At 46.5% G+C, this 22,158-nt stretch overlaps 1 protein-coding gene across 1 annotated transcript in view; it reads left to right on the plus strand.

The window, feature by feature from the left end:
- Nucleotides 1-2,046: 2,046 nt before the first annotated feature.
- ext1b (exostosin glycosyltransferase 1b) overlaps nucleotides 2,047-22,158 on the plus strand; it is a 106,931-nt gene continuing 86,819 nt past the window's right edge. Inside the window, exon 1 of the mRNA XM_046417460.1 lies at nucleotides 2,047-3,974. Within this exon, the coding sequence (XP_046273416.1) occupies nucleotides 3,031-3,974 (944 nt within the window). The 5' untranslated portion in view covers nucleotides 2,047-3,030. The remainder of the gene's footprint in view (nucleotides 3,975-22,158) is intronic.

Genomic DNA, 22,158 nt, shown 5'->3' on the forward strand with positions numbered 1-22,158 from the left:
TCGCTCAGTCCAGCGTGTCACAGCTGGCTGGGATTTCTCACATCTCAGACCTGCTACAGTCCTGTGAGAGAGAGAGACCAACATGAGACTGAAGAGGGGAATTTTTGGGGATGGAAATATTAGAAGTGTACACAAGGAGTGAGGTGAAGCACGTTGGAATGACTCCCAGTCTTTGCTGCTGTCATCCAGAGACCACACAGGACCAAAATGCTCCAAAACAGCTGGTACACAGAGGATAAACGGGGGTGTGTGGTGCCTTTGATGGGGCGGCAGTTAACACTGCAGTCTCTGCTCGAGCTCTGCTGTGCCTCTCCTTCTCACCTGCAATCAAGACAAATGCTTAACAACCCCGCAATACATTAAAAAAGACCCAAGCATTTTTCAAGCGAACTCCATTCACGTTGCACCATTCTCCGGTTAACACAATCGTGGTTTCAAGTGTCATTTAGCAGCCAGACATTATTCCCATTGGAGATGCAGGCAATTAAGAGCAAAGTCCCCCAGGCATAAACAAAAAGCAAGATTCTCTAAAGAGATGCAGTCGTGGTGACTTTGCCACTTTATGTGGTCTTTTCCGTCTCGGTGCAGAGTTAAGATTCTTGCAAAGGAAACAAAGGAGAAAACAAGCCTGAAGTTGGGTGCAAAAAACAAAAAAAAAAAAAGAGATTTCAGGATTTGCATTTTCCTTGCAGTCATCAAAACTTTCCCGTATGCACTGCTTAGCACTGGAATAAACATGATAACCACGAAGACAGGAGCAGCCCTCTGGAACGGCACCCAGGCCTCTTCATCACCAGCACATTCTGACCATGAGCGCTGGCCAACCACAGGATCCTGGCCTGTCTCCCAGCCAGCCCTGCTAATTAGTAACCCTCTTCTGAGCTAATTGGCCGATAAAAAATGAGGATGGCCTCTTCACCCAGGCTGAGTGTTGTGCCACCAAATGGCAGCGGGGAGGATTATGTGGGCTTATGAGGCATGGTGACACTCAGCGACAACCGCTCCTGTGCTATTAATTTCCTTGTCACACGGGTGGCCTGTGCTGTGTCACTTTGGTTTGCTGGTGGATAGGAGAAAACTTTAGTCTGAGGTTGACTTCCAGCAACTTGTTCACATTAAGTGCCGGTGTATTTTAACTGTTTTACTGCATTAGTTTATGGTCCAAATTAACAATGAGATCATTAATGTGAGCAGATGTTGGGTACCAGATGATATCAGTTTTACAACATGTTGTGCAAATAGCACGTGGCTTATCTTACTTTTGTAGCTTTTGGCTTTTGAGTGCTGTCGGAAATGATTCTGGATTTCAAAGAATAATGAATCTGAGGCCGTCTTAAAGGTCTGGTGGTTTAGTCACCATGACGTGTGACTGCATCGTCTGATTCCTGATGTGGGCCTGAGTTGTTCAAAAGAAGAAGAAAGAAAAACTTACTTCATTTAAAAATGTAGAGTGAAACAAGAACCTCTAAAAACGCTGAACACCACAAATATAATATAATATGGTGTTCTGCTGTGCCACCTGTGAGTGGTGAGTTCTTGAAAAGAAAGACAGAAAATATTTACAAATAAATAAATAAACAGTTAAGCTGGGTGTGAGCTCAATGCGAACAATTAGTAATTAATAATGTATTCTGTGCCTTCTTTTTTGATTTCATTGAGGTTTTTGCTTCACTGTTTATTGTTGTATTACACACTTAGGTTGATGTGAGAGTGAATATTGGCTAATGGTGACACACAAATGTTTAAGTCAATTTAGAGAGCACGCTGTGTGTAAACACAACAAATAATGAACAAAGTGCCTTGCTGTGAAATTAAAAATACAATTAGATAGGCCTTATTTAAAAGATAAAAAACAATGCGGCTACATGTGATATGCAATATAAAGCCTCCTTCACCGAGTGTACTTTGCTCTCTGGCTCATCACAAACTCCACTTCCACAGGCTTGCATTTGGAGGCTTTGCACATGCGGAGGACTCCGGTGATGAATGGGTGCATTCCCGCAAGTCCCGCCTCTTCCGTTCCCACATGCGGGCCAATCAGCGGCGCCGATGCCATCGATGGGACGTCGCGTCAGCTGCCGTCGTGTCGGGATTGGAATGTTACCGACTAACAATCGGAACAACTGAGCACTCGGTAATTGGACACTAGGATCAAGGAATCCCGTCTTTTTGAACATTTTCTCAGCTAATTTACCCGGTCTGAGATCAGTGTTTGTTTCTTCCGTGTCGGCCGGATAACTTCGCCTGCTGCGTGGCTCCACGCCGACCAGGTTTTTATTCTAAAGCGGCGTATGTGAGTGTATGAGGGGAGGTTGTAATAAATAAGAGGAGAAATGCAGGGATTCGTCAGGTTACAGTTGTACCGCTGAGCTGCTCCTGCGCTACGACGCTTCTCTCCCCGTTTTTTTTTGTTTGCTTCTCCTCACACGGGACCATGGAGTGATAAAAGAGGGGGGAATAGGACGAATTCACCCCCTCCATCTGGATCCGAGCGCGGCGGCCACACCGACGGAGCTTTTTACACTCCCCTGGTCAGTGTGTTAGCGAGTTTAACATTCAAACAGGGGTGTACCTTTCCGTTTGGGAGAGCCTCGGGGACCCCTGCCGCTGTTCCGCCGGGGGGATAGAGTTCCCAGACGACCGTCGGACAGTTTTACCATTTGAATAGCCCCATACAGGCAGCTTGAATGAGGGTGAGACGGAGCGCGGGGGAAGAGAGTCGCTGCATGTGATCTGCGTCCGAGAGGGTCCGGGCAGCACGGATCTTTTTAGGTGCACCCAAGCCCCGCTGTAGGCGCTGTGCGACATGGTGAAACTCTACAGAAGAGGGAAAACGGGACAATACTTTTAAAATCGCCCACATGCACTGGAACAATTGCTGGATTTGGGAACCGAATACGCAGAAGGGGGGTTGGGGATCCTTGGAGGCTGCCGGAGGATGGAGCGGTGTAGCCGGGGTTGGTGAGAGCCTAACTTCGGGCTACTTTACGTTAATTATTCCTAAACAACTATCCCCTGTTCCCAGGACACATGCAGGCCAAAAAACGCTACCTGATCCTGCTCTCCGCCGGTGCATGTCTGGTGCTTCTCTTCTACCTGGGAGGGGTTCAACTTCCAGCGGCGAGCAGGAGCCGGCATGACCGCAGCCGAAATGGGTACCGGCCCGACCAGCCCTGGCCCCACTTCTCGGACCCTTTACATCTTTTCATGCCCTGGGATCAGACGGACACCGAGGAGTACAACCTGCACGTTACTCCGAGGCAGAAGAGGGACGTCAACACGAGTGTTTACAAAGGCAAGCGGTGCCGCATGGATTCATGCTTTGATTTCTCTCTGTGTCGGAAGAACGGATTCAAAGTTTACGTTTACCCGCAGCAGAAGGGGGAGAAGATCTCAGAGAGTTATCAGAATATTTTATCGACCATTGAAGGGTCCAGATTTTACACCTCAGACCCCGGACAGGCATGTCTGTTCGTCCTGAGCCTGGACACTCTGGACCGGGACCAGCTGTCCCCACAATACGTCCACAACCTGAAGACCAAGGTCCAGAACCTGCCTCTGTGGAACGACGGCAGGAACCACCTCATATTTAACTTGTACTCGGGGACGTGGCCGGACTATACGGAAGACTTGGGCTTTGATATCGGTCAGGCAATGCTGGCCAAAGCCAGCATCAGCACCGAGAACTTCAGGCCAAACTTCGACGTGTCCATCCCCCTCTTCTCCAAGGAGCACTCGAGGACGGGCGGAGAGAGGGGGTACCTCAAGTACAACTCCATCCCGCCTTTTAGAAAATACATGCTGGTGTTCAAGGGGAAGCGGTACCTGACAGGCATCGGCTCGGACACCAGGAATGCCTTACATCACGTCCACAACGCGGAGGACGTGGTGCTGCTCACCACCTGCAAGCATGGCAAAGACTGGCAGAAGCACAAGGACGCGCGCTGTGATAAGGACAACGCAGAATATGACAAGTAAGTCACTCAGGTGCTTAACTGGAAAAATAAAAACGCGCTGCCTGTTAATGTTGGTGAATTTTTACGCACGAAATCCGCGCGCGGGGGGCTGACACTCACATCCCAAGCAAGCAGCGTGTGCGCGTTTCACTTGTGTCCTTCCTAGCTGAAGATATGTGTCAGCCACTAATACAGAATATAACTTTACTCTCCCTTTCAGTACTTGTAAATCACACTAATAACTTTCAAACTCCGGTCACGTAACTGGTTAACCGTCAGTGGATGAGCACTGAAAAGATCCGCAACAGCAGGTCATAGTTAAACAGCTTTTTTTATGTCCCACTACATGACTGGTTTTTACCCTCCGCTCCACCTCCTTGCACCCTTTCAAGCATGAACTAAAAGATCTCCAGCCAGTCTATTAGCTCCCTGGACACCCCCCCACCCCTCCTTTCCTATGAAGGAATTCACCCTCCTCCACCAGCTTCCAGCCCCGCTCCATGGGAGCAGGAGCTGTGCCGCCTTTACCAGGATATGCACGGACTTGTTTGATTTGCACCCTGTACTTAGTGCAAATTAAGTGAAAGTAGAAGGAGGCTTTTTTGGTCTGAAATTAGAATCAGAGCTACATGACCTTGTCATGACAAAACGCTGCTTCCTTGTTAAAGGGGCATGCAGTGAAGTTTACTGCACAGGATGTGGTATGTAACAAATTTGGTTGAATTATGAGGCGATTTACTGCAAATAAATCAGTCATAATGGGTTAATTATCACCTTCATTGCCAGGAGTTAGTGCCATCTTTTCCACTTAGCCCCCAGGGACAGCTGATTACCTCTAATTTTGGAGGTCTCAGCTTTGTCAAGGTGCTAATTCACGATTCCCCCTTTGGATCAGCCGCTGTACTTGAATTCTTGGTATGCTTTAATATAGAGGGTGTTGTTTGATGTTTACATAGCTGCATTACGTGGCGAACTCTGCTGTCAGGTTCACTTGTCTGTGAGTGACATCAGTTTGATCTACATTTATCAACCTGTGCCTTTGTAAAGCCTGGATAAACTCGGGCATGTGATAACAGCACTTGTCGACATTGTTCCTTGTGGGTGGGTGTGTACCTGCACATTTCAAGTTAAAGGGAAAGGACAGATGGGGAGCATATGGAAAGTTTACCCACACATATTTCCATTCGATCAGACAGAAAGAGAGAGAAAGGAGCAGGGGGCGAAGAGAAGAAAGATATGTAAGGGAAGGGAAGTGGCTCTCGTTGAACTTGACATGAACCTCCAGCTCCTCGCAGACGACCTGATAATTCAAGAAAGGGGAGCTCTAACAAAACTTCACAAGCATGCACTTGTCTATCCATTCGTCATCCTTTTTTCCTCCCTCCCTCTAACGCACTCACTCATCCTCTCCCTCGCTGTCTCCTGCGATGCCTTTGGCTCAGTGTCACCTGTAGAGGAATATGTCATCCATTATCTTACATTCCAGTTGTCTCTGGACGGCCCACCTCTGCTCCGCTCACGGCTCTGTTTCCCAGCGGATGGGACCCTGGTTTCCCCCAGAGGTGCCTCCGTCTCAGAGAACGTCTCTGCACCACAGTCAGCTGATTGACACTGCCGATCGCAGGGAGCTCAGGGAAGCCAGAGCGCTCACTGCCCGCTCTTTCCAGCATGACGTGTTTCACCGTTGATTTATTTTGATCAATACCGCTGTCTGTAAGTCATTTCATTTCCCGCATCAATACTGCACTTGATTTCTGTCCCCCACTCAAAACTTGCTGAATCCAGTTTCATAATGACACAACTTTGTCGCAGTGTTTGTCTTGCGGTTTGCTTCTGCTTGTCGTACCGCACATCTCAGTGATTTTCACACCTTTTTGTGAAACATTTGTGACTTTTCTTGATTTTTCCTGGTTATAACCCATGCTTGGATTAATAGCCTACTTTGGCATTTGGCAACGCAGTGAAAGCAGTACATTTATAGCATTTTTCTTCCCGTGTATGATTTAGCAGTCTGTTTAAATTTAATCAAACAGACGTCTTTCATTTTAATCTAATTTAAGACCCTTTGGGTGCCTGCCCACGCCTTGCAGAAATGCCTGACGTTGCTCTCTCAGGTAAATGGATCTATATGCAGTGGGCCAGTGTTAGTGCACCATTTCCAGAGGCTGAGGGCAGACAGGCGATGCCTTGCGGGGGGACGCTGTGTTGCAGACTCAGGAATGCACACACGTGTCAGAGCAGCTGTTAGCGGCCGAGGAGGGAGGACTGCCAAGGCAGGCCGCCTGGCTGTACAGAATATATACATACCTGGATGCTGTTTGAATCTAGCCTGACGTGTACTTTGCTGATGCGGTAGGCTCTGGCTTTATCTACTCTGTTGTTTGCAATATGCATCCACCCACCGACCGCAATCGCACACCCACGCGTAAATACGTGCGTTCACGTTGCCGTGGCTGGTGCTGCAGAGCTCATCTGTGCCTCCTGGCCTTTGACCCCGTTGCCTTCCAGGGGAACGCTGCTGCCATACAAAGCAGCGGCAAGAGGACAGACTGGAAGCCGGCACTACCTGAACCGGCTCCCACCCACACACACGCACTGTGCACGCCCCCCACATTTATTTAATTGATTTTCTTAGCCGCAATAGCTTTCAATTGGAGTCACTCCAGTCCACTTCCATGGCCAAACGCTGATGAAAGGGCCCATTCACTGCTACATTATCCACTGAGTTTTCAGGGCTTTCCGACAATGATCCTGGGAGAGGACAGTGGAAGGCTATTACTGGCTCCAAAATAGAGATTTCACATTAGGTGGGGATTGTGGTGTAACGCTATGAAGCTGCTTTACCATTTAAGTTCAGTTTAAGTTGGAAAAAAAGAGTTTTCTTTGAAACAGGAAGTAAGATTTTATGGCACGTTACTTCCCATTTCTGTCTTGAATGACTTCAAGCTTGGATTTTTTTCATTGTATTCAGTCATTTGCAGAGGACTAAAACATTATTCTGATTGACACTTACAGCCTGTACTTAATACAATGGCATAACTTGCTTGGTATATGTAGCCTCACATTAAACCCAGCGTGTAAGCACACTCCTCCCACCGGCAAGGAGATTATGCTGTTAAAATCACAATCACACTGTCATCTAACAGTCAGCCGTACAGTCGAAGTAAGTCGCTAACCTACTATCGAGTGTCCCATTAAAGTCACGGCGCACATATTCCTTTTCTCTTTGTTAAGCCCTTCTCTGACTAACAGCAGCGTCATCATCCCCCCATTTAATACTTAACCAGCTTTGTTGGCTCGTATTGACTTTGCACTTTAGCTACTTCACTGGCAGCTGCCGCTCAAGGTCACTCCGGGGGGGAGCAAGAGGCCTACAAAGAGCCAGTGGAGGGAGAGATTTAGAGAATGAGAAAGTCAAGAGGGGATACAGAAAGCTTGCGTCTTCTAAGCGCGCCCAAAAGTGTGTGTGTGTGTGTATATGTGTGTGGAAGGAGGAGGGCGAGTGGGTGTGAGATTGAGTGATAATAGTGCGCGGCGTATGTCGGAGTGTCCTGAGCGAGTTGGGATGAAAGACGCCGAGAGTCCAGAAAATTGCGCGCGTGGTGGGATTTTTTTCCCCTCCCCATTAGGAGTCCATGACGGTAACATCAACCAAGAGCCGCGACGTTTTCATTTTCACAACTGTACCATCAGCAGAAATTTTCCCCACTTGAGAAAATTTCTCTCAGAGGCGTGTGAGACTGAGAGGGAGCAAAGGGAGGCGGGAGGGCCAGCCTCTCCTCCTCCTCCCTCCCTTTGCTTTGCTTCTTTTTACTTCTTCCCTTCTCCTCATCTCCCTCCCTCCCTCCCTCCTCTCTATCGGAACAACATGGAAACGCTGATGTGATTCAGCTCGAGATGGCCCTCTGCCACATTTCCATTTCTCCCCCTTTCGTCCTTAACGACGGCGCTGCAGTTGACATTTTGTTGACACGACGCCACAGAACGAGAGGCAGAAGCCGATCCGGGCCAAGTGAAGAAAACCCGCAACACTTCCTCTCCACCTTATCTCAGTAAAACACTATTATGAGTGGGAATAACGGGCATTCACCTGAATGCCAGCGCGGCGGTGGCGGCGGCGTCGACGGCGCCTGATACTGGACTCCTGCTGGAGATCTGAAGTGCCGAGCGAGTCGCGTTGCTACCTCTGCTGCCTGGCAGAAGAGGGTGTCACACTCCCCGGGTTGCCATTGTTTGTTTTTCTGTAGTCAGATTAATAAATCATGAATATTTCATGATTGCCTGCTCTCTCTTAGATAAAGTACCGAGCTTGTGATGGAGAATGTTAATGATGGGAGGATAATAAGTTTGAATGCAGTGCAGCTTAATTAGGACTCTTTGATATTTTGGTGTGTGTGTGTGTGCAAGAGACAGATTTAAGCTTTTAAACCTCTGTTTGTTATTTTATCTTATCAGGCCGTCTATCCATCTCACACCCCTCCTGACATTCACCCCCGCCGTCTTTCTCTCTTCTGTTTTAACTGTTCCGGTCGCTCCAGTTTCATTCGGTGTCATCTGGTGAGAGGCGTCGTGTCACCGCGAAGCTTGTTGGGGCTCCCATCCGTCGGCGTGTCTCTTTCCCTTCATAACTAGTGTTTTCTCAGCGCTCAGTCTCTAGTGATAAACTTAAGTGCTTAAGTCAAATTCTCACATCCATCACAATCAAAGACTGCAGGTCACAGGTGAATAACATGATGATTTTATTCTTTTCTCGGTTAATTGTTTGGTTTGCAAATCATCCATCATTCTCCAGAGCCCAAGATGGCGTCTTAAAATGTCTGACCAGCTCTTCCAAAATGGAAAAAGTGTGTGTTTTTCTAACAGCAAAACCAAATGATGCATTTTGAGATGCTGCCATTCGTGCTTTTTTAAATTTGCTTTAAGAAAAAAGTGTTTAATTTGATCAGTTGTCGATCAGCTTCTCAGTTAGTCTTCTCACCATTTCGGCTCCACTCACATCTGCTCACATGTGGTTTGTGTTGTGCTGCTCATCCATTCAGATATTTTTTGTCTGTGTGTGTGTATGTGTTTTTCTTACCTTGTGGGGACAAAAACCAGTTTTCACAGTTACTCGTGGGGACTCACCCACCCTATGGGGACAAAATTCAAGTCCCCATGGTTAGACAAGTAATTGTTATGGTTTGAGTAAGTCTGTGTAATGTCCCCATAGGGCGTGTATGTGTGTGTGTGTGCATCCCTCTGTTTGGGTCTTTGTGTTTAAGCGTGTGAACACAAACGTGTGTGTGTGTGTATGTGTGTGTGCCTGTGCACTCGGGATGACTGGGGTCACGACCCCGCTGTCTGTCCCCTCGCTGAGTGACGAAGGTAAAGCTCCCACTCGCTGACCCACATTCACTGAGGGATTATCAGCGCAGCCAAGCCGCCCCTGGCCTCGGAGGTGGTGGCGGCGGCAGGGGAGGGGAAGAGGGCTCTAGAAGGGGATGGACATGAACTCGGCTCACAGACACACATCGGATCAGACAGTGAAGCCCAAGTGAACCACGCTGCCCCCCCCCCTCCTCCCTCGCAGGCCAGCTGCCGGTGCTGAAGAGAGATTGATCAGCTGGGAGGGTTCCCCCCCAAAATGAAAATCGATGAGGGTATTAACACAGCAGTGGGTCGGCCCCTGGAATCATTTCCTCTATTAAAAGCTGCTCACTTCCACTCTGGTGGGAGACAAAAAGAAAACTGGTCCAAAGGCTTGTTGTGCTTGCAGTAACAGTGAAGAATAACAAGGCGTCAGAACGGCTTTCCTTCCCAGGACAGTCAGGGAATGTTTAAGAGGAATGAATTAATAAGAGACCCGGACGCAGTAGTAAAAGTTGTAAACACCCTCCTCTTTCTCTCTCTCTCCTCTTTTTTCTCTACTTTTCTTTCTGCCACTCGCTCATCTTTAGCCCTGATACAATGATGTAAAAAGTTTGCAGGCAGACGGGTAAGCGAGTGTGTGGAAGGCTCACAGCGCAGAACAGAAAAAGAGCGAGAAGCCGATTGGGTCCTTGTTAACTCAGTTAAACCAGACAGGTGTGTGACTGGCTGAGGCAAAGAAAAAAAGCGATGATCAGGATAGACACGTGATTGGCTTCTCATTAGATTCACCGCTGAGGACGGGGTGAAAGGAAAGATATGGCTGCTGTCTGCAGGTTTGGCAACAGAAGCGAGCTCTGAAATCTGTCCTTTTTCTTTTGGCGCAGCATTTAAAAAAACATTTCGGCTCTTCCCTGTGTGGCGTGGGGCATGCCGGGACGGGGGGGCAACGCTGTTCTCAGCGCACATTTTCCCAACTCCGTCATTCCAACATTCCCGCCTTCAGCTGCTGCAGTGCTTTGCCATCAGCCCACTTGGTTTTGCTTCTTTTCTTTTTTTTCCATCTCCCCCTCCCCCAAAACATTAACTGAGTCAGACTGTGAACCAGCACTTGTTTGTCTTCTGTCTCTTAATGTATTTAAAAGCCACAAATTCTAATGGCAAACATGCTGAGTTGTTAAGTTTATAAGTAGTGTTTGATGCCAGGCTAAGGCTTCAAACACTCAAAGCTTTCAACTTCACTGGATGCTTTCTGCCCGGCACCAAACAGCAAACAGACAAAGTTAGCAGATAACTGGTGAATACAGTAAAATTTTAAACCTCTCACAGCTGGAGGAGCTGGTGGAGACTAAAACAGAGCTAAAAGGAGCATGCATATTTCCACTTAACATCGCCAGGTTGTAACCCAAATCCACATTTATTGTAAACAAGAAACTTTGTTTCGCCATATTTGCCCTCTTGACTTTTACAAGGTGATGTTTTTTTAGAGCTTGTTGCAGTACAAAGATCAGTTATTGCAGGACTAAGGTACTGTAAATTTATATTGTTTCTACGTAAGAAAAATGAAGTGCAGTTGCTGTTGTTCTTTTTACTCAATTTGTTCAGAGAAATGTCAACTTTGAAGTAAATTTAGCTGGTCTTGAAATAAAGCAGTCATCCAGCTCCATGCAGGACTCTGGTTTCTGATTAAACAACACATTAGCTCATTAACAGTAACACATTACTCCCTTTCACCCCCCTGTATTTGTTCATGTGACTAGTCAAGTGGAGAGCGGTTTCACTGTGACTGAATTAGGTTGTGGTTATATGGCTGTTATCTTGCCGCTACTAAACTGTGCAGTGTAGGGTGTGTTAGTGCATGAGAGGTCAGGGTGTGTGTGTGTGTGTGTGTGTGTGTGTGGAAACAGCGAGCAGAGGGAGGTGGGGGGTTTTGCTGCTGGTCCCACTGCTCCCAGGGATTTGTCCCTCTTCCTGAATGACTCCCGGGCTGTGGAGCACCTGACCAGGGTTGTCTCATCAATGAGGGGCAGTGGGCTGAAACTCTGGCCTACATCTGCTGTGGACGCTGACACATTTAACACGCAGAGCTCGTAGTTGAAAGATGAGCATTTTTTTCCAAATGAGACCGCAACACAAACCGATTTAGAGCGCAGTGCAGAAGCATTGTCAGCAGTTTTTGCAGACCTCACCTCCGGTGAGCTCCCCGGCTCCCTCGGGGCATTGCAGCAGCTCCACCGGGGGGGCTGGTGGGGAGGAGGTGGGGGAGTAGCTAGTTTTTATGGCAGCTTTTATGGCCCCAAGAGGCAGTTCAGCAAACACCTACCGATGGCACATCAATGGGAATGCGGATCGTTGACGTCAGCTTGCATGCTGACCACCCTCTGTCACTTCTCACCACCGCAGGAGCGAAAACAAACACTCAACCCCTCTGCTGGTATTCATATTCAAATAGTAATTGGCAAAAGGGGGAAATCTGAGTAAGGGCAAAGAAGAGGTGGTGGAGTCGGGGGGTAGTTGAAGAGGGCAGTAGCTTAAAAAAGCATTATGTCACTGAAGAATGCGTGCATGGCTCAGTGTTTAAGGGGCCAAGGGTTCGAGCAGAGAAAGAGGGTTTTGTTGGAGCAGATCTGGCTGCCTGGCAAGCTGATGGAAGGGCTCTTTTCCCTGTCTGGTTCATCATGCTTTATGGCTTGGTTTGACTTCCACTCTTGGGGTGTAAAAGTTTGGGGCTGCCCCCAGGCACTCCAAAGGGGTCCTATTGTGCTAAAGTTTGCTCTCTTTCCAGAAGGGACGCTTGTGCCTTGTTGACATTGCAGCCTCCCCATATGGTCTCCTTTTACTCCCTCGTGTTTCAGCCCCTCTCCATCGACCCCGACTCTCCTACTGCTGCAGCCTCTTTTACTCGTGCATCCCTTTTCCTTTTGCCGGCACGACAACTGGCAACAGTAGCTGCTCTCACAGCTCCAGCCATCGACAACCATGCCCTGGTTTGGCAGATCGCTCAACACTTCACGGATCAGTGGCTAAGCCAAAACTTACTGGGCGGGTGGTGGAGGAGGAGGAGGAGGAGGTGGCGGCGGAGGAGTTGGTTACAATTGGTTACAAGAGAAGAAGGCATCTGGTCTCACCAAGGAGAGTCTCGGTATGCCCAGAGCGTGGGCGTGTGATTGACCAGGGAGAGGAAGGAAAGAATCGTTTTGGTTTTTCCCAGTTTCCTTGGCAGTGTGTTTGGTGGTGCTGTTGCGTGGTGTTTATTCATGAGCTTGATGGGGCCTCCTTTTCTGATAGAGTAGAAGGAGTGCATGCTTGTTTTTGAGAGGCGAGGTAGGACAGCTGCTGGTGGTAATGCTGGGTATTTAACATTAACGCCCACTCTCTTTCTCTACATTTTCTCCTTGGCTTTTCTTCTTCTTCTTCTTCGTCTCTTTTATGTAGCCATCCTCTGCCTCACACTCCCACGGCCTGAAAAGCCAGCATGCTCGGCTGTTTAATTTTGCATACGTGTGACAACTTGAAGAAGCTCGCCAGCGTGGCCTCTCGTGACCCTGGCCTCCTTTGCCATCTCGTTACATCACTGATGGAAACATTTGAGGAACAGCAACGTTCCTTGCTATATGAGTCATTTCCATGGAGGTTTGGTGGCACTTTTCCACGGGTTCTGAACGTAGCCTGCAGATCCAGCTAGTGTCCTATAGTTATTCCTGAATATATTCTGCTACTTTTTCCCCCTCTTGTTTCTTTCTGTGGTCCCGTCGCCAAGCTGTAGGATGATTTTCCCATTTCATTGAATTAATTTTTTACCCTGCTGCAGCCTGACTGGTGCTGTCTATCCTACTGCATCCCAGCTATTAAAGGAAAGAAAAAGCAAAGCAGGGGAGAAAGTGCTCGAGCGGTGAAAGCCAGTGATCCTTTGGAGACTCTGAGGTAAAGAAGGGAAGAGGAAAGTAGAAAGAAGATGTGCAGCAGAGAGAGAGAGGCATAGCCTGCCGGTTTGTTTAGCGGCTCGATGGGGTGTTTTTTCTTTGTGGGGGTGAATTGAAGTGTTTATTTCCCCAGAAAGTTGTGACACGACAGCACTTTGTTTTCAAAGTGTCTGCATCGTGTTTGCCCTCGCAGCTCGCTCGCTAGACACAACGTTCCTCGGCTGAGACAGGTGAGCCGAGCTTCAGCTTATGCAGCATGAGGATCCTGTAGCAAAGAGGCTTCACATCGGCTTCTGTCGATGAAGGATGTGTGTTGTCACGTCTCCAACCAATCACACGCTGATAACAGAAACGTCGAGCTGGCGGCGGCAGCGCGAGTTTTAGATACGAAGACCAGTTCAGTCTTTGCGACTTAATCAGAGAGACTTGACTTGATTAACAAGGATCATTTTCTCACATTGCAGCTACAGCTGAGATGCACTTGACTTTACATCACGTGGACCCTCACAGTCAGACAAACATGCAGATAATCATTTTGAGCTTTAGTCAGATTGATCGGCTTTAAAGAAGTATGATGTAATGATAAAGCCACCATGACACAATCTTCCACGGGCTTCCCACTTAGACAAACACCATTTGCTGTGTTTGTTGGGTCCATTTACTAATTGGATTTGAACCCAGACACCTTCAGAGGTGAACAACTTTTCTGTCTCTTTACTCGTACTCTTTCCACTCCTCTTCATCTCCGAGGCAAATATTGTCTGGTTCAGCCCATTACGTTTGTCTGACAACTTCAGTCGCTTGTTACTTTTCAGATTACAATTCATTCCCTTGCATTCAAGTGAAAAACTCCCAACTTTGGTGAGTTTGCTGAGAGACTCCTGCTGAGGGTTGAGAAAATTCTCCCACGTCTTAAGCTAAATTAGCGATTCAAAAGCTCTCTGAAAGCGGCTGTTTTTCTGAGCTCATGAAAATATGACTTTTTAGGAATACTACAAACATATCCTGATCTTCTACAATATGATGCATTTCTGCAGCAGTGTATGAATAAGTAGTAAAAAGGAGCTCAGCCTTAAACATCTAAAGGAGTAAAATGCAACATACACCACAATGCAGCAGTAAAACTGACCCAGAAACATCAGATACAACATCAGATACACAATGTAGACTTTGTGTTTAATTGTGGTTCGCTTCCTGTCACTTTCGAAATGCTAATCCGGAGCAGACAAAGAAGGTTTGGCTAATGTACCTGCACGTCCATACGGTTGCTTGAAATTCAAGCACTTGTTCACTTCATCTGCTCTCACACGTGTGACATCGATGGCAGATTTTGGTGCACATTCAGTCAGCAGGTGAAAGTAAATGCTGTGCGATATTCTCAAAGTGTTTTCAGTATCACTGCTTCTTTATTGAGGTGATAGGTCAGATTCTCCTGAGGTTCCCTCAGCCACAGATATATGTGTGTGTGTGTGTGTGTGTGTGTGTGTGTGTGTGTGTGTGTGTGTGTGTGTGTGTGTGTGTGTGTGTGTGGTGTGTGTGTGTGTGTGTGTGTGTGTGTGTGTGTGTGTGTGTGTGTGTGTGTGTGTGTGTGTGAAAGGAAGCAGTTCTGTTTGCTGTAGTGAGCCCAGACTGGAGTTTGTGGGGTATCTGGTGACTGGGGAGTGTTTGCTCACAGCGATGTAGCTTGCTATCTGTAACACACACACTTGTATTCTTCTGGGATTGCTGACTTTTTGGGAGTTCAAGGAAAGCATGAGTGAATATGTCTGAACACACTCACTATTTATTATGTCAAGTCTTTCTGTTTTAGTCATTTAGTCAAGTGTGTATTTTGTCTTTGGCCTGGGCAGTGGAGGATTGCTTTTCCGTCTGAGTATCTGCAAAGTGTTTGCTCTGTAGCCGACGAGAGGACAGACAGAAATCCAGGCAAGTATGTGTTACGTTTACACTGCAGTCTGAGCTCTCACCCTCTGTGTGTGTGCGTGTGTGTGCGTGCGTGTGCATGCGTGTTAAATTGTGCATCTGCATGTGCATATGTGCATGCTGCCACGCCTGCATACTCTCTTCAGTGAAGTAGTGCTGATTCATGTGCATGTCCTTCCTTTCCCACTTTTTGTTCCTGCTTTCCTCAGTGAATGCTCTTCTTTTTCAGCCTTCAGGCGGCCCTCCCGCTCAGCCTCACTCTCCCTGTCCACACACACACACACACACACACACACACCCCTCCCTCCCTCACGCATACTCAGCAGCATCTTGTTTGGCCGAAACCCGGCGCTAACTCTAACTGTGGCCACTCATGTGGAACCCCCAGAAGCTACAAAACATGAATAATGTATCAGCAAAACGGGTTTTTATTCATGTATTTTTTTTTATGTTTTTCTCTTTATATTAAGCAGCATGTCCACACATACCCATGCAGTCGTACAGTGCGGCACAGTCTCCTCATCCTCTTTGTGATGAGCCCCGGTGTTTCACCAATATTTTTTTGATAAGCGACATTGAGACGTCTGACTTCCTGCACTCTCTTTTTAACGTGGTGCAAATTTCATTTGAATTTCATCCAGGATCAGAGAGTGACCTTAAAGGCCTGTTTTTTTGGGTGAACGCTGAGTGAATTTACTGAGTTCACACGGTCTGAGGAGCAGAGGAGATTCATTATGCAATGAATTGCATTTAATGTGAAGTATGAAGTGAGACCAAATGAGCCTCAAAGCCGGCGGCATCTCTGGATGCTGATAAGCTTTTTAGAGGACGACACAGGGGAGGTTTTTTGGGAACGGGAACAGACGGACTACATCTCCGAAAAATAGATGCGTTGCTTTGCATTTCCCAGCTGCCGTATCCATTGGGACGGCTGAGGCAAGTAGATCTAAGAGCTCTGTCGTTACTGACTTTGCTGTAGCTTCATCATCGCTGCCAAATCTGCTGTGCATTTTCCATTTTAAATGTCCTTAAATAAGTCAAGAAATCTTCAGCTGCAGAAAAGTTCTCATCTCACCTATTGTATGAACTTGATCTGTAACACAACAGCCCCCATACCTGTCACTGTTACTGTGGTGCAAACTGGCATCTCCTCTGCTGTGCACATTTGATTAAAAAGGAGTAAGTTGCTCCATGTGAACAGAAACCTGCTTCACTGTGTAGCTTCATGTAGATTTTTACCAGAGCTGGAGCCAGACACACAGTCACCCCTGGCTTTTTCATGTAATATTTACCTCACTGGTGTTATGTCCAGATAGCTTTACAAACAGCCGTGAGATGCTGTGATCAGAGTCCACGCTCTGGGCACGTTGCCCTCTGCAAGTCCACAGAACAGTTACAGAGAAAGGCCGCAATCATCCTCATTACATGTTGGAAGCTTGAGGCTCGCCCACACAGTAAAAAAGCTTCTGCATCTTCTCATTTAACCACTTCAACAGCGTGTGACTCACAGACTGAAACAAATCTTCCCCTTAGTGTTTGTGCTCACTCTAAAGTTTCATTTTGTTCTAAAGACGTAGTGTCTGCGCTTGCTTTTCCTTTAAAGATCTGCTCTCCTTTCTGTTTCTGTCTTTGGAGGTTCAAACAGCACCAGGTTAGCATTAGCTTCACTCTCCCAGCTAATCAGAGCGCAAATGTGAGATTAGCATACGCTAGTCCCGTTAGCCACTAATCACTTCAAAGCTGTCCGCATCACCTGTCATCTCCAGGGGCTCCGTGTGACGTCATGTGGTATTAACTCCAGGTGCACTCCAGACTCTAGCCTCTTACTTTTAATGTCATGCATATTTTATTTGATGCACTTTCAGATTGACAGACCTTTATAAGAAATGTGATGTTATGTTGCATGGCTGAAGTGCTTTCATTTGATAGCTTCTGCCCTTTTGTGTGGGACTTGGGTGAATGTTAAATTTGCTATATTTTAAAAGCTTAATCCTACAAAGACTTGTTTGGTTTGTTTGAGGCTTGGTCACACAAGTCCCAAAAGTGAATTATCTATAAAATTGATGCAAGCATATTTTGGAATCAACATTCCTTTGAAAAAAGTGCGCGCATATTTTTTATGTTTAAAAGCAGCCGTGGCCTAGAGGTTGGAGAAGCGGCTTGTGATCGGAAGGTCGCTGGTTCGATTCCCCCACCGGACGGGCAGGAAAAATTTGAGTGTGGTGGAGTGATAATGTCCCCACCCCCCATTAGCCAGCTGATGTGCCCTTGAGCCAGGCACTTAACTCCCAATTTATGCTTGTGCAGTGCAGCCCACTGCTCCTGTGTGTTTCAGTCAGTGATGGGTTAGATGCAGAGAAGTAATTTCCCAGCTTGGGATTAATAAAGTAACTTAAAAAAAAAAACAAAAAAAAATCCAAGACTTTTTTTCTTCAATCACAGGTTTTGTATACTGAACCTCATAATTTGACTGTTTTCACTTTTTCTTCTTTGTCGTTCTTGTCACATCCTGATCACATGCTGAGGTTTGTCCTCCTCAGGTCAGACGTGTGTGTTAACAGTGCTGTCTAGCTAATGATTGTCAGATAACACTACCCAACGTATCCTTATCAAGGCTGTATATGTCAGTCTGTCACTCCTTATCAGTGTGTTACTGCACGGACGGCTGCACATGTGCATACGCACACAAAATAAACACGGCTCGAAACAGACTGGAAATCTGGGCTGCAAATGAATAAGCTTGTCCTTTGTGTCCGGCACAGCTGGACACTGTGTGAGTTGGTGAAATGCAAACTGCCACCCGCGACAGTTTGAAGGAGTGTTGTGCTAAGAGGCTCCTCATTGGATGGTTCTTCCCTCCCCTTCAGTCATTATGACAGTTCTCATTTCTCCATGGTAATTCATGCTCTTATTTACTGCCATGATGATGCGCGGGTCTTCCGTGACGACATCCAGCGGGGATCTCTGAGCCTGCATGCCAAAAATCGCTTGTCTGCTCGCAGGGTTTGTGTTCGCTCGCTGAACTGTACGAATGTGAATGATCCTTTTAACTGTACGCAAAACCAAGAATGAGGATCAAATCCTGTCTTTTCCCCTGTTGTAGCTGTAAACTTCTTGTGGCTCTTCTCTTGCTTGCCCCTGTTTTCTTACTGGAGATGCTTTCATTAGGGCAAACAAGCTACGTCTACAGAGTAAAATGGGATCTGAATATGTTATGTTAATGGGTCAGTTAATAGCCAATCGAAGGCAAGCGCACATTGACCATTTATGAATCAATATGACATCAGTGTTCACTAAGAGCATAAGAGAGCAATGTTCTGTGTTAATGCTCTTCATCTGTCGGGCGCCCTCGGTTTGTGTTAGCAAATATATTAAAAATTAACATATTTCTCCATTTAAGAGCTGAAACCATTAGCTGATTTGCTGATTTAGTTGTTGGACTAATAAAAATAAAAAAATAAATAAAAAAAAGGTTAAATATTCCCTGGTTCAGTTGTCCAGTGTGTAACTGCTTTTCTTTGTCTTGTATTAGCAGAAGTTGAATATCTTTGGCTTTTGGACTGTTGGTTAGACAAAACCAGACATCTAAAGACGTCACGCAGGTGATAAACTTTTTTTATGCTATTTTCTGCCATTTGAGAGTAACTGCCTGTTATTTAATGTCATTCATCAGCCTGTCTGATATGATGGAAGCTCCTTATCGACTACACTGAAAAACTTAAATGGCTGCGTTGACATATTTTAATTTGGCCACTGATTGCTCAGCCGCCATTTTTACAAACTCTTCATTTGCACACACACAAACCCTCCCTCCCTCTTCAGGAGCTTCCTAAACGCTTCCCAACTTGAAAAACCTGTATTTTTCCCCCCCTACGCCACTCTGATTAATTGCTCCGAAGCAAATGTACGATGTGATAGATCAATCAGTCACCTGCTGTGCCGAATCAGACGGATCCTGACACATCTCGTCTTGTTGTCAGCATACATACCTGGTGAGTGTTTAAGCAATCACCTGACTCATTAGGTACACAGTCTTTGATGTGTGATGTAGCTCTCCTTGTTTTCCCCAAAGCTTAATAAGCTTTCATAAAAAATTAAGAATTGTTAGCTGAGGCACTACTTAGTTTCGGGTGAGGTGGGACGCCTCCACTCAAAGTGGCTGTAAGGACCTTAAATGTCCCGTGATGCTCTAAATGCTGCAAACGATTTTTCATCTGTAGAAACTTTTTCATTTTAGGGGACAAATTTAAACTGTTAGGAAGCACCAAGACGTGTTTCTTCTGACTTGCCAGCATTGTGTTTCGTCCTCCTTTTTTCAACAGCTTTAAATATTCCATCTAAAAATAGAAGCCAGTCTCAGGAAACCATATCATTTGAATTTTTGTGAGATGTCCAAGTTCCTCCACGCAACTGAATGCCTGGCTTTGTAGAGATGTGAATGGGAGGTGTGAGGTGGCTGGCCTTTGCAAACAATAGGTGTTGTGGCTGCTAGCAGGAAGGTGAGCAAGTTTAAATTGCAGAATCACGTGGGGAAATGCCAAAGGAGAAAATAGCTGATGTTCTTTTTTTTTCCCTCCTAACCAAACTGCTTACTGTTTGTAGCTCTTTTTCACACAAATCCCGTGCAGGAAAATAAACATGAGTTAAACCCGCCACGGATTAATTCCCGGTCATTGCTTTTTACAGAGGGCCTGCGTCTGCAGCTTTAGTTCTGTACCCATCACTGAAAAACCATGCAACAGTGTTAAACTTTGTGTAGATGTGTGCTGTAGTTGTCATGTTCAGCTTGTTACACAGGACAACAACATTCCTTTTTTAAACCAATGAACCCCATTGATGAAGTCACGTTCAGCTATACTAGTTTTACCATACGTATCTTGCACGGAAATCTGACTTTGAAAGGCTGTCTTTGTATTTCCCTGCAGTTACAAGCCGTCGGAAAACACACCAGATTTGTTTTCTTTAAGAGTAAACCGGCAGTCTAAATCTTGCACTTCCACTACCCTCCTCCTATCAACCTCATCCCACCTTTAAGTGGAGCTTGACTTGTTGGGCGCACTTGGCCTGGGTTGCAATTATGTAACGGAAAAGGGAAAGAGCGTCAGGGCTTGAGATAGCTGAGTGGCTGTGATGGTCCTGCCGCGGCCTGGTGGAAGAACATTTGTGGCAGTAATTTAGCACATGGGTGCTTCCGCTGCAGGGGTTATTGTATCCGTCACGCTCGGCTGCGACCACGCCGACCCCTGCTTGTGTTTTCAGGCCGACCGGTTCCCCTGTAAACTCACTGGCCTCCAACAATAGACTGCAAAATGAGAGGCACCAGACAGAGTTGGGAGGCAAACCGCGAGAGAGAGGGAGAGAAGGGGAGATTAACGTGGTGAGAAAGTGAGTTGAGGCAAGAAAGACGAACTGCACGCACACGAAATTACAAAACCGTGAACCAATGACCTGAACGTAGCCAAACGCATGCTTATCTCTGCATGTGCAACCCAAACAGAGCATAATTTCCGAGTAGAGTCAATATATCCAAGCTGGGAGAAAATGAGGTGAGTTGAAGAGACACTAAAGCTAAATAAGTATTTTGGAGTGATGTGAGCGGAAAAAAGATGGAGGAGGAAAGTCGGATATGGAGAGTATCGGTGATTGGTGTGCTGGGATGGCGGATTGTGTCACGCCAGACCACAGGAGGCCTCTGAGCACAACGTAAACAGAGAGCATGTGTGTTTTACTGAACCCTACCAGACCACAGAGGCTCGGTCTGCTCCTGACCAAAACACAGAAACAGGCAGGCTCTGTGTGTGTGTGTGTGTGTGTATAAATATATATGTATACGTACGCATGTGTGACAGTGTTTGTTTAAAACCACAACATAGCACAGGCAAACAGCTGTTCTAGCCAGTGTGGTCAGCGCTAACCTCAGCGTCGTCCAGACCTCATTTAACATCATATTTTCAGTCTCTGGGGTGTTTCGTTTTTTTTTTCCTTTTCTGTTGACTTGAACCAAACACCTCAGCTCTGCCCGTGTTAATTAAGGATTTCTCAGAAGAGCGTTGTTGACGTAAAGGCAGCGATGTATGAACAGCACTGTGAGGTAATGAAGAACGGCACTGCTGCCTTCAGCAAAGGTAGAGCTTCACAAATCTGAGTGGAGGCCATGAGGAGCACGAGCACAGAGATCATGTGATGTTGGTAATGATAACCCATCTGCGTCATCATTAAATATCAGCCATGAATCGCGGCCTCAGGGCGTTATGTGTGAAAGAGGAAGTTTGGCCTTCGAGGGAATTTATTGGCCGTTGCGGAGTCGTCACAGGAGACTTTGTGCGCCCTTTGAACCGTCTTGATGCTTGTTTTAAAAGCTTTGTTTGACAAGTTACTTGTACGTTTCCGGAGACAACAGTCTGCTTAATTAAACCAAGTATTAAGAAGCAGACGTGCAGAAGTGGAAAGAGAGCTTGAAAAGTCGAAGAGGCGAGATGTGTTTCTCTGTAGCTATGATCTTTACAAGGTAACCACATCGAGGCAATTAGCATATCATTTAAGTTTTGTTTATTTCACTCACCCACTCCTCCTTTTTATCTTGCTTGTTTTCAGACTAGTCAGGAAGTCCTCTACATGAATGTCATCTAAATATCAACATTTGTAAAATTTCCATCTGTAGTCCTGATGACAGCAGAGACAGCCTGAGCTTGCTTGCAGACAGAAACGTTTGCTCTGCAGAAGCCTGTTTGATGGACCTTTGGAAAATACTTCATCAGGGACAAGAGGCCTTTTGGGTTGCAGAAACTAGTGTGGAGGGGCCAAAACTCAGGTGGAGGTCCTCAAGTTCCTGAAATGAATCCTGGTTTCCTGGAAAATTGCCATAAAGTGGTGATCTGGGGATAGATATCCCCTTTGGAAACGAGAGAGGAGTTGTCTGTCTGCTGCCTTTTTAATATTTTGAGACGTGAGATGTGAGACGTTACTGAGGAGAATGCCAAGTCAGATCACAATGGCAGCAACTAATGTGA

Source organism: Scatophagus argus, chromosome 17 (genome assembly GCF_020382885.2).
Source record: "Scatophagus argus isolate fScaArg1 chromosome 17, fScaArg1.pri, whole genome shotgun sequence".
Taxonomy (NCBI): domain Eukaryota; kingdom Metazoa; phylum Chordata; class Actinopteri; family Scatophagidae; genus Scatophagus; species Scatophagus argus.